This window comes from Hyaena hyaena, unplaced genomic scaffold (genome assembly GCF_003009895.1).
Source record: "Hyaena hyaena isolate Hyena2069 unplaced genomic scaffold, ASM300989v1 scaffold_333, whole genome shotgun sequence".
NCBI classification, from domain to species: domain Eukaryota; kingdom Metazoa; phylum Chordata; class Mammalia; order Carnivora; family Hyaenidae; genus Hyaena; species Hyaena hyaena.
The window spans coordinates 1506380-1522336 of NW_024080963.1; the positions used below are offsets into that span (position 1 = coordinate 1506380).

Genomic DNA, 15957 nt, shown 5'->3' on the forward strand with positions numbered 1-15957 from the left:
GCACTGTCTCAACTTTAAAGAATTACCTATTACTTGCATTAACATAATAGAGGCTCAGGATTTCAGCTCAGGAGAAGCCAGAAGAGAATTCTACTATACTAGAATATTGCACTGTCTAAAAAAAAAAAAAAAATTGTGTGTAGCAGCACCTGGGTGGCTCAGTCAGTTAAGCATCCAACTTTCGCTCAGGTCACGATCTCATGATCCATGAGATCCATGATCCATGAGCCCATGCATCAGGCTCTGTACTGACAGCTCAGAGCCTGGAGCCTGCTTCAGATTCTGTGTCTCCTTTTCTCTTTGCCCCTCCCCTGCTCACTCTCTGTCCCTTGGTCTCTCTCAAAAAAAAACAAACATTAAAAAAAAAAAAAAACATTAAAAAATTGTGTATGTATGTGTATACGTGCATATACATGTATACATAGCAAATAACATCTGAACCTAGAGTACTCTAGCCAGCCAAATCAACATCCACACAAGAAAGCAAAATAAATCTGGCCACATATAGACTGTAGGTTTACTGAAAAGATAAAACATAAAAAGGGAAAAATAACTTCTCAACTAAATAAAGGGTAACTACCACAAATTTACTAAAAATAGCAACCTTTATGGTGGATGGACCGTGAGAAACTTTATGTCTAAAGATAAAGAAGGCAGCAAGTACACTGCTGTTTCTGTTAGCAGCTTTTGCAACCCTCACCAGTGCAATAAGGCGTGGAAAAGAGAGGAATAAATTCTGAAAGAAAGCAAACTACTAATGTTTACAGATTAATATAATAGCTTATATAGAAAAATTTTTTAAAATCAACTGGAAAAACAACTAAACTTAATTATCAGAGTTTAATAAGGATACCAACTTGACAAAAACTGTAATAACATTCATTTAGAATACTGTTAAGAGATGGGGCACCTGGGTGTCTCGGTTGAGGTTCCAACTTCAGCTCAGGTCATGAACTTGCAGTTCAGGACTTTGAGCCCCATACCAGGCTCACTGCTGTCAGTGTGGACCCTGCATCAGATCCTCTGTCCCCCTCTCTCTGCCCCTCCTACCCTGCTCACAATCTCTCTCAAAAATAAATAAATAAATAAACATTAAAAAAAAACAAATTCAGAATACTGTAATGAAAAAAAAACATGGAGAGTAATGCTACAAATTACTCTACAAATTCACCAAAGTTATAGGACAATTAAATAGATATATGCATTCTTGTATACAAAGATTTAATATTGTTTAATACATCCCCACCCCAAACAGTAATCTGTCTTTTAAACGCAATTCGAATTAAAAATTCCAAAAGAAACTTTTTGGCAGACAAGCTAATTCCACAGTTCACATATAAGCAAAAACTGCATGTAAAGGCAAGAAAATTCTAAAGACACAGTATTAGATTAAGAGACAGAGAAGAACAGAAACTTGAATACTGGAATCAATATCGCAGTCTTAATGTCTTTATAATAAGTTTTGATGTGTGTTACAACCAGACACCATATCCACAATTCACTACATTATTTTTCAGAGCTCAGTTCATAATAAAGGTGGCATTTTATTCATTCATTCATTTGAGAGAGAGAGCGAGCTCACAGAGGGAAAGGGAGAGGGGGAGGATGGAGGGGAGGAAGAGAAAGAAAGAAAAGGGAAGGGAATGAATCTTAAGCAGGCTCCTTGCTCAGCACAGAGCCAGTCCAGGTGGGGCTCGATCTCATGACTCTGATATTACGACCTGAGCTGAAATCAAGAGTCAAATTTGGCCCAAATGACCGAGCCACCCATGTGCCACTTCATTTATTTTTTAAAGATTTTATTTTTAAGTAACCTCTACACTCAACATGGGGCTTGAACTCATAACCCCAAGTTCAAGAGTTGCATGCTCCACAAGTGAGCAGCCATAGTCCCCTAAAGATGGCATTTTAAATCAGTAGAGAATATGACAACTTATCAATAAATATTGTTGAGGAACTGGCAGTCTACTTGCAGGTAATAAGCTACCTTCTACCTCACATCAGTATATAAAAATTAACTCCAGATGATTAAATAACAAACTGTAAACATAGCAGAACGACTATAAGGAACACTAAAGATATTTAGGAATATCTTTTAAATTTTGAAGTAGAAAGTCTTTTTATACAAGACCTAAAAGCCACAAAAGAGTAAAGAAATTTTATCTCATAGAAACTAATACTTTTACACAATAAAAGATACCCAACATAAAGTTAAGACCTAAGTACAACAGGAAGAAAATTTCTGCAATATATAAATAAGGATTAAAGTCCTGAATATGTACATAACTCCTATAAGCCAAGAAGTTGAAAACTAAAATGGGAAAAAAATAACCCAAAAAACAAATAATCCAGTGAAGAAATGGGCAAAAGACATGAATAGACACTTCTCCAAAGAATACATCCAGATGGCTAATAGACACGTGAAAAACTGTTCAACATCACTCATCATCAGGGAAATACAAATTAAAACCACAATGAGATACTACCTCATAACAGTCAGAATGACTAAAATTAACAATTCCAGGCAACAACAGATGTTGGCGGGGATGCGGAGAAAGAGAATCTCTTTTGCAATGCTGGTGGGAATGCAAACTGGTACAGCCACTCTGGAAAACAGTATGGAGGTTCCTCAAAAACTTAAAAATAGAACTACCTTACAACCCAGCAATTGCACTACTAGGTATTGATCCAAGGGATGCAAGGGTACTGTTTCGAAGGGGCACATGCACTCCAATGTTTATAGCAGTGCTATCGACAATAGCAAAAGTATGGAAAGAGACCAAATGTCCATCAATGGATGAATGGATAAAGAAGATGTGGTGTGTGCGCGCGTGTGTGTATATACATATATGTACATACACACACGTATGTATATATATGTGTACACGCGCGTGCGCGCGCGCGCACACACACACACACACACACAATGGAATATTACTGGGCAATCAAAAAGAATGAAATCTTGCCATTTGCAACTACTTGGATAGAACTAGAAAGTATTATGCTAAGCAAAATTAGTCAGAGAAAGACAAATATCATATGACTTCACTCACAAGAGGACTTTAAGATACAAAACAGATGAACATAGGAAGAGAAGCAAAAATAATATAAAAACAGGGAGGGGACAAAACATAAGAGACGCTTAAATATAGAGAACAAACAGAGGGTTGCTAAAGGAGCGATGGGAGGGGGAATGGGCTAAATGGATAAGGGGCATTAAGGAAGACACCTGTTGGGATGAGCACTGGGTATTATACATAGGGGATCAATCACTGGAATCTACTCCTAATATCGCTGTTGCACTATATGCTAACTAGCTTTGATGTTAATTAAAAAATAAATTTTTTAAAAAAAGGGAAAAAGATATGAGCAGGCAATTCATACAAGAAACCCAAAGGCCACAAGAAAGCATATATAGCCGTTCCACTCATAAAAATTTAGGAATTATAAAGCAGATGCTTCCCTCAAAATAACAAAAATGTAAAGAATGGATAATTTTCAGTGTTAGTAATAAGATAAAAGCTCACAATACAGTGTTTGTGGCAATAAAAACTGATGAACCTTTAAGGAAATTTGACACTATTTCAAATTCTCATACTTTTTAACCCAGTAATTTCTACTTCTAACAATCCATGCTAAATAAAAATGTGCAAAATGATGTACAAGGACATTTACCATAGCACTGTAATGGTGGGGGGAAACACACACACAAACAAGTTCCCACATAGCCCTTAAAATTACTGATGACTGTCATAAGTTATGCCCAGACATGGAGCAACACTATGAAAAATAAAGTCTAAGTTGCAGAATATTGGGAATAATATCACTCATTTATGAAGCTAAAAAAATGAAACAAATGAAAACCAAACAATCTCGAAGAACTGTCCTGAAATGTGTGTGTAGAGTTTATGTACACATAAACGTAATTGTGCACAAAGGAAACTGAACCTTTTATAGGGACATTCTTTAAAAGAAGATGACCTACAGAAGAGAACAGTGAAAGGGAATTTTCATATTTGTTGTGTATTTCTGAACTGCTGTAACTTTTTATAATTGAGTTAATTGTACATTTGTATAATTTGAAGAAGAGGAGAAAGGTAGGAGTGAACAGAAAGGTAAACAAAAGAAGCCAGAAGATAAACAGCTCTCAGCTTCACAGATCGTAGATTCTTACTGGCATTTTCTTACTAGTTGAAGCAACAACAGGTAGAGAGAGGGTCAAGTGAAATCTGTACGAGGGTTTAAATGTTCCTAGGCAACAGGAAGTAAAATTTAATAACAAATTAACAAAAGGATCCTCTTTAGCAGGACGAAGAACGCGAAAAACAACCAACCATAACTTAAGAAGAATAAACTCAGGACTAAATAATAAAATTGTGACACACTTCTTACACCCCATCTCCTGGAACATACTTCTTACACTCCGTCTCCTGTAACATTTTTGTCATGAACTAAGTCACAAAATATTTGGAGGCACAATTAATTTAAATCCTTCTACATGTCTCTCTCATTTTTACCGAGAATCTTTCCCATATAATTATCTAAGGAATACTATACATCTGACATCATGGTATAAAAAATAGCACCTTAAAAACTGGCCAAATGATAAATCACTAGGCAGTTTTACTAGCTTAATTCCAAGCTGGGTTTATATATATATATATATATATTTTTTTTTTTTTGGAATGAGAGCAAGCGAGCATGCACCTGCACTCACAACTGCATGAGCAGAGGAGGGGCAAGAGAGGGAGAGACAATCTTAAGCAGGCTCCAAGCCCAGCACAGAGCCCAATGTAGGGCTCTATCCCACGACCATGAGATCATGACCTAAGCAGAAATCAAGGGATGCTTAACTGACTGAGCCATCCAGGCACCCCATCCAAGCTGGTTCTTAATGTTCAAGCAGTATTTGCCTCTCATTAGGTTAATTATAAATAACTATTAAAAAGAAGAATAACGAGATATACTGAGAGCCAACACTAATGATACAGTTAGTGACTTATAGTATTGTAGTTAGCAATTTATAGTACTGGGTAAACCAGTTATTAAATGTTAAACTCATATGAGATTCAACTTCTTAAAAGCTAATCATCAGTTGCAAATTAAATTCTTGCTTAACTTTTCAAAGTATAAACAGTATTTTTCTTTCGTTGCTTAGAAATTCACAAAATGTCCATCATCATTTTATAAGCATATATAATATCTTCCCACAAGGTGCTTAACAAAAAGCTCAAGAAAAATCTGAAATACACAAAAATATAAATACACATAGACACATCATAACATACAATAAGAAACCTTTGAATAGTATACCTGTATCAGCTTCATGTTCTTTATTCTCATCTGTTAGGGGGTTGTCATGAAGCTTCAAATAGATCTCTATAGCAATTCTTGCTGCTTTGAAGTAAAATGGATGTTGTCGAAGTACATCTTCTAGTTTTAATAAGTCCACATATGATCTAAGGGTAATCTTCCTCATACAGTAAGTATGAAAGTCAAACTGGTCGTCAGTGATTTCTATAAAATGCTAACAAAATCATCTTTTTTATTATACTGAAGTAGAACAATGTCAAAGAAAACTATAGAAATCAAACTCTTAGATTTACTGGCTTCCTATGCATTAAAAATTTATTAAAATAAAAAATATTACATATTACAATCATCCACTATAAATACTTTCATATCAAGTAAGCAAATACAAATGGCCACCTCCTATCACAGTATATGGCAAACACCAGGCACCGATTTACTGAATGTAAAGGAAGCACAATCATTTGAAACATATACATTTATTCCTTCCTTAATCATACTTAAATAAAGCTAGCATGACAAATCAAACATTATTAGTATACATAATGATGCAGCAGATTTACACATTAATCATTCAGTTTTTATATGTAGAATGAGCTGCAAAGATTATAGTATGTAGTATTTGGTAATTTTTCTGAAAATACAAATCTGAGTCCTAGACAATATTATGTTGGTATGTGAGAGAGAAATCAATTAGTAAGTCAATCGAGCAACCACAACCTCACACATTTCAACTAAGTTTGGGGGTTCTCGACTTGATAAGAGAAAAAGCATGAAATTATACAAATTATCTTTATTTGTGAAAAACACAGAAAAGGAAAGCCAACCACTAGAGAGAAATGAATCAAAAGTGAAGAGGACAAGAAAACTATGAATTTACCAAAAAAATGAGGAATTACATAGGCTACAGAAATACCGTAAGAAGACTTCAAAACTGATACCTTATGTATATCAAGGGTGTACTGCATCATCAATCAACCCCGTAACAAACCGGTTCTAGGATACCTTCATGAGCACTGTACTACTGAAGATGCAACCATTTGAAAGAAACATTCAAAAATCAGTAAGAATATAGCCAAGATACAAACTCTCCAGGTTTTTTACATGAATTCTTACAGGAAGAGTAGACAATGGGGAAGTCTGCTCATAATATAGTCTGTAACATTTCTATCAAAAAAACTCAAAAAATGTGAACACTGATATTCAGAAATCACTAGCTGTGAGGAAGAAAAGAAAAAAGTTCCTCCAAAAGTCCAACATATAACAGAATAAAATAAGAAACTCCTACATATAGGGTACTTACTCTTTCAATCTCATGACATTTCTTAAGTGCTTCACCAAATTTATTCATTGCCTTATAAGCCTGGGCACATTCTGTCTGGAACCACATGCACTGCATTTCGTTCAAATTCTCTACTGCTGATGTTCCTTCCTATATGAAAATTACATGCATTTAAGACCATTTCTTAACAAACACACCATTTCACTATAGAATTTAAGAAGGAAAATATGGTCTCTTGATTTGAATTCTTTCAAACACATTTTCTATATTAACCATTTTCAGAGTAAGGGGATAGTTATTATGTGTAAGAAACTGAAATTGTATTTCTAACCACTAAAAAAATGTACCTTTGTAAATAATCAAAAGATCTACATAACTGGGGTGGGAGAGTAACATAAGATATAGAACACCAGTACCCAGCAGGTATCCGATTAATATTAGTTCCTTTCACTCCTAAAAAGTTTCATCTGAACCATGTCAATAAAAATCAGAGTTTAAAAACACACTGTACAACAAACAAACAATAACAAAAAATGCATTGTACCTAAAAAAAAGTTTCATACAAAACTATACTAATACTGAATTATACTAACAATGATTTAATTAAAAACCTATTTTGATAGTAAAAATATTAGAAAAAATTTTTGAAAAATAAGCAAGGTATACAAGTGTAGACTGTTTATTCGTAAGAACAGTAGGTGTACAAACCCTTGTAAACTTTGAGCACATTTCTTCAGCCTCTTTTATCAGGTTGGCTTTTAACATGTACTTTGCACACTTCGAATTAATAAATCTATCTGCTGTGTCCAAGGCCTGGGCCTCATCCATCCACCTTGCAGCTTCTCTAATATTTCCAGCATGCTTATAGGGTAGAAACGCAAATAAACCAATTAGTATGCTAATTTTACAAGGCATGTAATTAGTTACCTACCTATTGATAGATAACTAAATCACAAATGAAAAACAAAGGTATTCTGACTGATCTTAGAACCTTAATCAATGTAGATGTATACATTTTGATATTTTTCTGGTTCCCTGCTAATAAAGAATTGTTTTATTAATATTGTTTACTGTTATACCTCAGTGTCGACATCAGTGCCTGGCACATGATGACTACTCAAAAACAATGGTTAAACTTAAAAATAAGTAATAAAATCTTTAAGTTATAACAATATAATGGTCATAAAGGTATCATGGCTGAGTATCAGGGAAATTCAGTTAAAACACAAAAATACTTATTTTAAAAAAAGTATTCATCAACACTGAAAGGTAAAAGAAAAAAAAAAGCAGAAGAAGCAGAGGCAGAGGCAGAGGCAGAAGCAGAAGCAGAAGCAGAAGCAGAAGCAGAAGCAGAAGCAGAAGAAGAAGAAGAAGAAAAGGGCAAAGGTGTGGCCAAATTTCTACCTTAAAGGAAACAAGGACACATTACTGACTATTACTGGGTGTTTCATGATGCATCCTACTTCACATAACTAGTCCATTTGTCAAAGCCACAAAACTAACGAGCATTATCTGGCTTTAAGAAGTGCTTTTAAAACATCACTTAATTCCATTAGTTTTGGTAAATAAGTTTTAAGTTGACAATGTCTTCCCTAAGAGATTTTATTATTAATTTGTATTAGTATTAAGAAAGAGAAAAGCCAACTTTATTTTAAGATGATACTAAATCATAGAACTGGGGAGCCTCAAATGGAACCAAGAAGTTAAGAAGACAAGTAAAATGGTAAAATCTTCAGTTTCCTTTCATTAAGATTACCAGATAATGATCATGGTCATCCTCAAATGTTAAAAGAAACAAACATTTCACAGCAAATTAGTAACTTTTGACTACTTATACTCTTACAACTTAAAACCAACAAAATAACTAGACAGGTGTATATGTGAATCCATGAAAATATGTAATACGAATAACCACATATCTGAATAACCATATGCATGTGTGTATATCTGTGTGTATATACAGATATAAGTCAATAAATTAGTATGACCATGACAAATCTAAAAGTAATCAGACTGAGAAATACACTATACTTATTCCAAGTTTTACCAGCCAGCAAATGTATCGTTTTTGTTACAGCTTTTAGAATCTACAAACTATAGAAAAAATTCATTATAAGACTCATTACCTCATAAGAAAAAAGGGCAAGATTTTTACCTTATAGATTTTAGCTTTCACAAGAAAGAGTTCTATCAACGTAGGTGTACTTTCAATAGCGGTATTTATGTATTCCAACGCAATCGATGGCTGACCAATTTTGTCATAATGTTGTGCCAAGTAGTACTGGACCCAAAGTAATGTAGTGGGTGGTTCCTCTTTTCCATCATCTTTAAAAAAGTGGGGGGTGGGGGGGTGGGTGGGAGAGGAAATAAACCAAGATTAGTCATTACATATATTAAGAGTACCCACCTCCAAATGGCTTTATCTTTATTAATACGAAAAAGTACTTTCAACCATTTGTTTATGAATCTAGCTATAAAACTATCCTTAAACTTGTAGGATCTTTGGAAGGAACCATGCTTTCTATTCCGTATCATTATAGCCCCTAGCACAATGCCTTGAATTTAGTAAGAACTTTATATAATAAATACAGATGATAAATGAGATCAAAGACATTTTTAAAAATTACCTAAAAAAAGAAACTGAAAGGAGTTGGAGAAGACAAGCTGGGCTAGGACTACAAAAGTGTGTGGACTAGGAAGTTATTTATGAGGGGTAGGAAAAAGGTATCAAAACAAAATTTTTATTAATGTGAGGCAAAAACAAAACAAAAACAAAAACTGGTCCTGACTGCTTAATATTTCTAGTTAATATACTAAACTCTACATAAAAATATTTGTGATGTGGTAGAGATTTGGTGATTATGATATTCTTAATATGTTAATATTATGCTGATATGCAATGATGCATAATGTAGGTTGAATAAAAACTATACCCAAAAACTGAGGTAAGTAAAAATGTTTACTCTACAGTTTCGTTCATAATTCAACTTCTATATACTCACAAGAAAATGTGTAAGTTAAATATACAACCCACACATTAAAAAATGCTTTTTTATTTGATACCAGTATCTAAAATCTAAGAACTGTTATTTGCTTTCAAAGAAAGCAACAGATTGCTTATTTTTATCCTAGTAAAAGCAGGATGGCTCAGTGGACAAACAATAGGAGTGGAACTCACCAACTCCCGATCTGATAGATCTGCAACTAAAGTGCTGCATATTCTTGGGCATGTCATTGAACCTCTTCCACATTTGTAAAATATGTAGGAAAATGCTGATAATCAAAGGAACATCATGATGATTAACCAATGAAACCATGGTAACGCCTTCTAAAAAGTATTATTAAAATTAATCTGAGACCTAGAAACAATAATCAACCCAACAGCAACGAGCACCCCAGGTCCTATACTGGGCTTTCCCACTGGAAGAACCAGGGCTCCTTTGGAAAAACAATTGATTCCAGGTCTGCTATGGGCAGTGTGCCAGATGAACTAGAATATCTTGTCACACCAAACTGCAAAAAAGCCATCAACTACTACCATGGTATGCGAAGGCTGGAACCATTTGAAATTGCAATGACTTAAAACATCAAGTATATTTAAACCCATGAATTCATAATACCTTTAAAATGTACACCGGCATCTTTGAAGGATGCTACTAAATGAATTCATTATTTTGAAAACTGGGAAACAATAACAAAAAGTAGGAAAGGCAGGAGGGAAAAGCAGCATTTATCTTGATTTTCCTACAGAAACCCAAATACTAGATAAACAGGTAACTGATGAAGGGAAATTTCTCTTATTAGATAATAGAAAATGAATGTTAGAGTATCACCAGTTTGTTATTCCTGACAGTTGATAACATACAATATAAACACTAAATGCCCCCTGATGGAAGAACATTCCACCACCCATGAAATAATCTTGTTCACCCCTTAAATTTAAAAGGAACCGGGTGCCTGGGTGACTAAGTTGGTTAAGTGTCCGGCTTTGGCTCAAGGTCATAAGTTCATGGCTTCTGAGTTCAAGCCTCCTTTGTCCCCCTCTCTTTCTCTACCCCTCCCCTGCTCTCTCATGTGCATGCTTTCTCTCTCAAATATTTTAAAAATCTTAAAAATTTTTAAATAAAAGGAAACAAAAAGCAACCAAAAAACAAAGCAAAACAAAAAAACCCAAACAAAACAAAAACCTAAATCTCATTAAGCCCGTCTGTTAGAAGCTTTTGCAATGATGGGAAACATTCTGTATTAGTCCTGGGCAATATGGCAGGAGGCACTGGCTTTACATGGTACTGAGAGCAGCCTCTGAAATGTGGCCACTGTAACTGAGGAAATAAATTTATTTATTTATTTATTTATTTATTTATTACAAATAGTTTATTGTCAAATTGGTTTCCATATAACACCCAGTGCTCCCACAAGTGCCCTCCTCCATGCCCATCTCCCCCCTCCCCCCCACATCCATCAGTCCTCAGTTTGTTTCTCAGCATTCAAGAGTCTCTCATGGTTTGCCTCTCTCCCATTCCCCCATTTCCCCCCTTCTTCTCCCCCATGGTCCTCAGTTAAGTTCCTCCTAATCCTCCTATATGTGCAACCATATGGTATTTGTCCTTCTCTGCCTGACTTATTTCAGTAAGCATAACACCCTCAAGGTCCATCCATGTTGCTACACATGGCCAGATTTCATTGTTTAAAAATATGGAACGCTTCACAAATTTGCGTGTCATCCTTGCGCAGGGGCCACGCTAATCTTCTCTGTATCATTCCAATTTTAGTATATGTGCTGCCGAAGCGAGCACAGGAAATAAATTTAAATTTTATTGAATTTAAAAAATTTTAATAGTCAACACGTGGCTAAGAGCTATCATACTAGACTGTACAGCTCTACATCCAACTAATTTATAGCAAATTCAAAGAACAGAGGAATAACATGTAAAGCAACACCATGGGAGTTCATTCAGCAAAATACAGAATATAGAAAAACTTGAGAAAATAACCTAATAATTTGAACAAATAAATTGCAAGAAGAAGAGCAAATAGAAAACCTATATATTTTTTAAAAAGAGAGTTGAGGAATATCAAAATTGAAGTGTAGGTTTCATACGGATCCTCATTCAAACAAACTCCAAAAGCAAAATGGAAAAAAAAGGACATTTCTAAGATAACTAGAAATGTAAACATGAACTTTTTTACTCTGATATTAAAAAAGTATTAATGTTCACATGTGGTGATATTATGGTTATGATCATTAGAATCCTGAAATATTCATCAATAAAATGATGTGATGTTTGGGATTTGCTTCAGAATAACATGGGAATAGAGAGAGGGAAGTAGGTTAAGAATACAGATGAAATATGTTTTCCCATGAGTTAAAAGTTATTGAAACAGGATGGCAGATAAATGATGGAGGATCAATATAGGACTAGGACTAGTTTTGTAGATGTTTAGAATTTTACATTTTTTTTCCAGTAAGATAATTAACCAAATATTTTCACATAATGTGCAAATTAATGCATCTCCATCTTAAAAAGAAACAAGTTTAAATATATTAAGCTTACTGTCTAAGTAATGAATACTGACCTTCTGTTTAAGAATTTCACAATATATTAAAAATTTCACGATGCTTTTAAAATATAAAACTTTTTTCTTTCTTTTTTTTTTTTTTTTAAATATAAAACTTGAGCACTTACCATTAGGGTTAAATAACCGGCAGCTTTTTAAAGAGGTTTCATAACCTACTACCAATTCTTCTATGATCGCCACCTAGAGTACAAACACAGACGCGCACTTTAATAATAAAATATGTTAAGTGCAATTACTATTCATTTATAAAACATGTTATTTACTATTAAAGGGCTAAATCAACATTCCAAAATACACATGCACGGCCATGTATACACCCTTTTATAAACCTTAACTTTTGGATAAAAATTTGAAAGCAAGTAAACTATATACATTTTTGAAGGTGTTATTTTTTTGAAGGTATTATTAAGGTGTAACTTTCTAAAAACTTACTGGCAACTCCTTTCCCTGCTAGAAAATAATGCATCAAGCTGAGTTAGAAATAAGGAAAAGGCTGGACAAAAAGATGTAATACTGTGAATGACTTCTCTTAGTTCATTTTTATCTCAATCCACATAAATGACACTCAAAATTAATATCCGTCCTTCAAGAATCAAGAATTAAAAACTATGTGAAAAAAGAAATTCCAAAAGCTTATGATAGCATCAACTCTCAATTTTACAATCCAAGGGAAAGCATTAGTAAAAGTGAAACACGGAACAGTAGGTGAGTTTCTGAAATTCAGGAGAATGAGTGGCCGTCCAGGTTCTGGTTTCTCTGCATCATGACTATACCACTTGCTCCTGGCTTTGTAACAGATCTGTGAACACTTTTAATTTATTCATTCCCTCCTTCGCTTAATCCATCTATAATGGATTTCTGTTACTATGGAAGCTCTCCTAAACGACCTCAATTTAACTGACTCAACAGATTAACACCAGCCCTCTCCATTACCTCAGAAAACTGTGAGGACTGAATGGTCACAGCTAGGTTATTCTGGTGCGCCCATGTTCTTCTGCTCCCACAAGATGAGCTACATGCTTACTAAGTTTTGTTTTCCCAAACCTGTTTGAATCAGTGGCATTTATTATCATTACAGAATTTAATTCAGTATTATGTAATTTAAGAAATGAGGACAGAAGAAAAAACTATTTCAACTTGAATGGAAAGATTCAATGATAAATTAGATGATTTTAACCAATTTAAAAGGTTTAAATGACACAAAAGGGAAAATCATCAAAATATGTTTCTACAATTAAGACTGCTTCACAAGCATCAAATTTCCACTCCAGTGAAACTGAAAGCAACAGACCATATTTTATTAATGTCATTTATGCAATAAAAAAAAAAGTGAAAGTCATCACTAAGGCCCATATTTTGGGCTACTCAATAAGACTGGAAAATAAGTGCACCTTCCATGCTTTAAGGTTATAGTGTTTAGCATGTTTAATTTCTCCCATTTTTCTGATTCTTCACTGTAACTGACTTCTTTTTATCCAATCAAAATGTCTTGATGGCACTGTACTTGCAAGCAAAATAATCTAAATTAAGATATCCTCTTAACAAGCAATTTGAATATTATTATACGTAGCTTAAAGAATAAGTTAACTTACTGGGACACCAACCTCTGCTGACAGATTTTTCTACCAAATAAAAATGGAGACTGATTACGAAGTTAAACCTTAGTTTAAAAAATCACTTCTTTCACCATGAAAAGGGATTAGAGAAAACATTGAAGAAATCACTATCTTACCAACTTTTCATACCTATGCTGACTCAAAATATATAGCAGAAATAAAAGTCAAAGTAAGCAAACAATAAGCTGTTTGACTAAAAAAGAGAAAAGGATGAAAAGTAAGAGGCACAGCACCATTTAAACTGGATAGGTAATCGGATACGAGATTAACAAAATGTGTACTATTGTGCAGAGATAATCAAGAATCAACTATTCCAAATATTGAGCAAAAAAATAATGGTGAATGAAAATATTTTGCTTTACCTTTTCCTTATCTTTGTATAATGACCTCAAAGTATTGAAGACTGGTGGACAACCCTTGCTGAAATTCATCCTTAGAAACTTATCCAAACATTCTTTAAACTTCTCACCTTGGAAGAAAAAAATTCTGTTGACTTGCAATAACCCAGACAACTCTAAAATGCATACTTTAATTTTAATATGCATACTCATATATCTAAAACCAAGGAAAATGTAATTCCTAACATCATTTTCATCCTTTTGCAATTATTCTCACCAGATAAAAAGTTTAATGGCAGTCTTCTTGGCACCAGTCCCCTGGGATATTTAGTCCAGGCCTCCTCATAAATTTTTAGTCGTTCTAACATATTAGCTGTAAATTTAAAAAAAAATTATTTTTATAGAAGATTTTAACTGGTTATGTTTTTTCTAGCAAATTACAAATTTCTCAAAGTATAAATTCTTATTAAGCAGAAAATTTGAAGGTGAATATCATTTATAATCTAATCACCTAAATATACCAACAATCATTTTTAAGTATTTCTAATATTTTCATATTTTAAATACCTAGAATCATCTAAAATATATAATTTTCTTTATCCTGTTCTGCTTTAGGTACCTTTCAAAATCTGAGGACTCCTTTACTTTAGTTCTGAGAAAGGCTTGATTACTGTTTCCCATGGCTTCTCTACTATTCTCTTCAGGCTCTCCTTTGGTTTATTTTGGAACTTTTGGATCTATCCCCTAATCTTCCATTTCTCCATATTTTTTTTTCTAAGGTTTTTCTTTCTTTTTTTAAGTAGGCTCCATACCCAAAGCGAGGCTTGAACTCATGACCCTGAGATCAAGAGTCAGATACTCCACTGACTAAGCCAGCCAGGCGCCCCTCCATACTTCTTTCACTCAGTGAGAACTCTCCTCTGTTCAATCAATCTTCCAGTTCACTAATTTCTCCTCAGCTGTGGCCTCTCTTCCATCCAATCTAGTAAGATTTTTATGCCAATTCCTTCTTTTCATTCTAGATTCTTCCATTACTCCCTTTTGCTGGCATGAATGATAACCATTCTTGTGATGGTATTCCAGAGTAGTACAATATTCTTTGTTATAAGATTCTTTGCTTATATCAATGTATCAATAATGGATCACTACCAGTCTTAAGGGAAACAGCTTCAAATTAGATCATCTTGGGTAAGGACCCCATTTTTAGAGGGCATGTTTCTAGGCTTGTCTTCACAAGCAGGTCCAATTCACAGGAGAGGGCAGTGGGGGTGTTGTGGGGAGAGTCTCTGGACCCAAGTTCATTTGAGTAATGGAAATTTAGTCCCTCTTCCCATACAGGAAACAGTGCTACTCGTTCAGCATGGCTACATTCATGTGCCCTTGGGAGGCCATGGTACTGTGGCCACAGACTTTGCTTGCTTCTTCCCTTTAGGGAGACATCTCTATGTAAGGAGACGTTTCTGTCAGTAGAAATTTCCCTTTCAATTTTTTGATGCTGCCATGCCATTTGTGAATTTGTCAAAGTTGTCTCTGTAACTCTTTTCTCAAGTACTTCTATAAATCTGTAGAAGAGAGGTTTCAGAAAATACTCAGTATGCCAAATTAAATGGAAGTTTGCAACCGTACTTTTGTATTCAGATTTTGAATCAATTCTTAACCTCTATTTTTCTAGTTGTTTTCCAGTGAGTTAATATTTATCAACAAAAGACGCAATTAAAACAAAAAGGAAGTTTTATGGGCACCTGAGTGGCTCAGTCAGTTGAGCGTCCGACTTCAGCTCAGGTCATGATCTCATGTTTCATGGGTTTGAGCCCCATGTTGGGCTTTGTGA

General features: G+C 34.3%; 1 protein-coding gene and 1 non-coding gene across 3 annotated transcripts in view; both read right to left on the bottom strand.

Annotated features, from left to right (window-relative positions):
* The window catches only part of NAA15 (N-alpha-acetyltransferase 15, NatA auxiliary subunit), an 81693-nt gene that overhangs the window by 22189 nt on the left and 43547 nt on the right, over nucleotides 1-15957 (bottom strand). For both annotated transcript variants that reach the window (XM_039249145.1, XM_039249144.1), the window contains exons 8-14: nucleotides 14404-14499; nucleotides 14151-14257; nucleotides 12280-12352; nucleotides 8748-8917; nucleotides 7301-7453; nucleotides 6614-6742; nucleotides 5314-5527 (exon numbers count right to left, since the gene is read on the bottom strand). In XM_039249145.1, the coding sequence (XP_039105076.1) occupies nucleotides 5314-5527; nucleotides 6614-6742; nucleotides 7301-7453; nucleotides 8748-8917; nucleotides 12280-12352; nucleotides 14151-14257; nucleotides 14404-14499 (942 nt within the window). The remainder of the gene's footprint in view (nucleotides 1-5313; nucleotides 5528-6613; nucleotides 6743-7300; nucleotides 7454-8747; nucleotides 8918-12279; nucleotides 12353-14150; nucleotides 14258-14403; nucleotides 14500-15957) is intronic.
* LOC120243141 lies at nucleotides 11282-11388 on the bottom strand. The gene has a single exon (XR_005531231.1). It is a non-coding gene; the product is annotated as a U6 spliceosomal RNA (small nuclear RNA).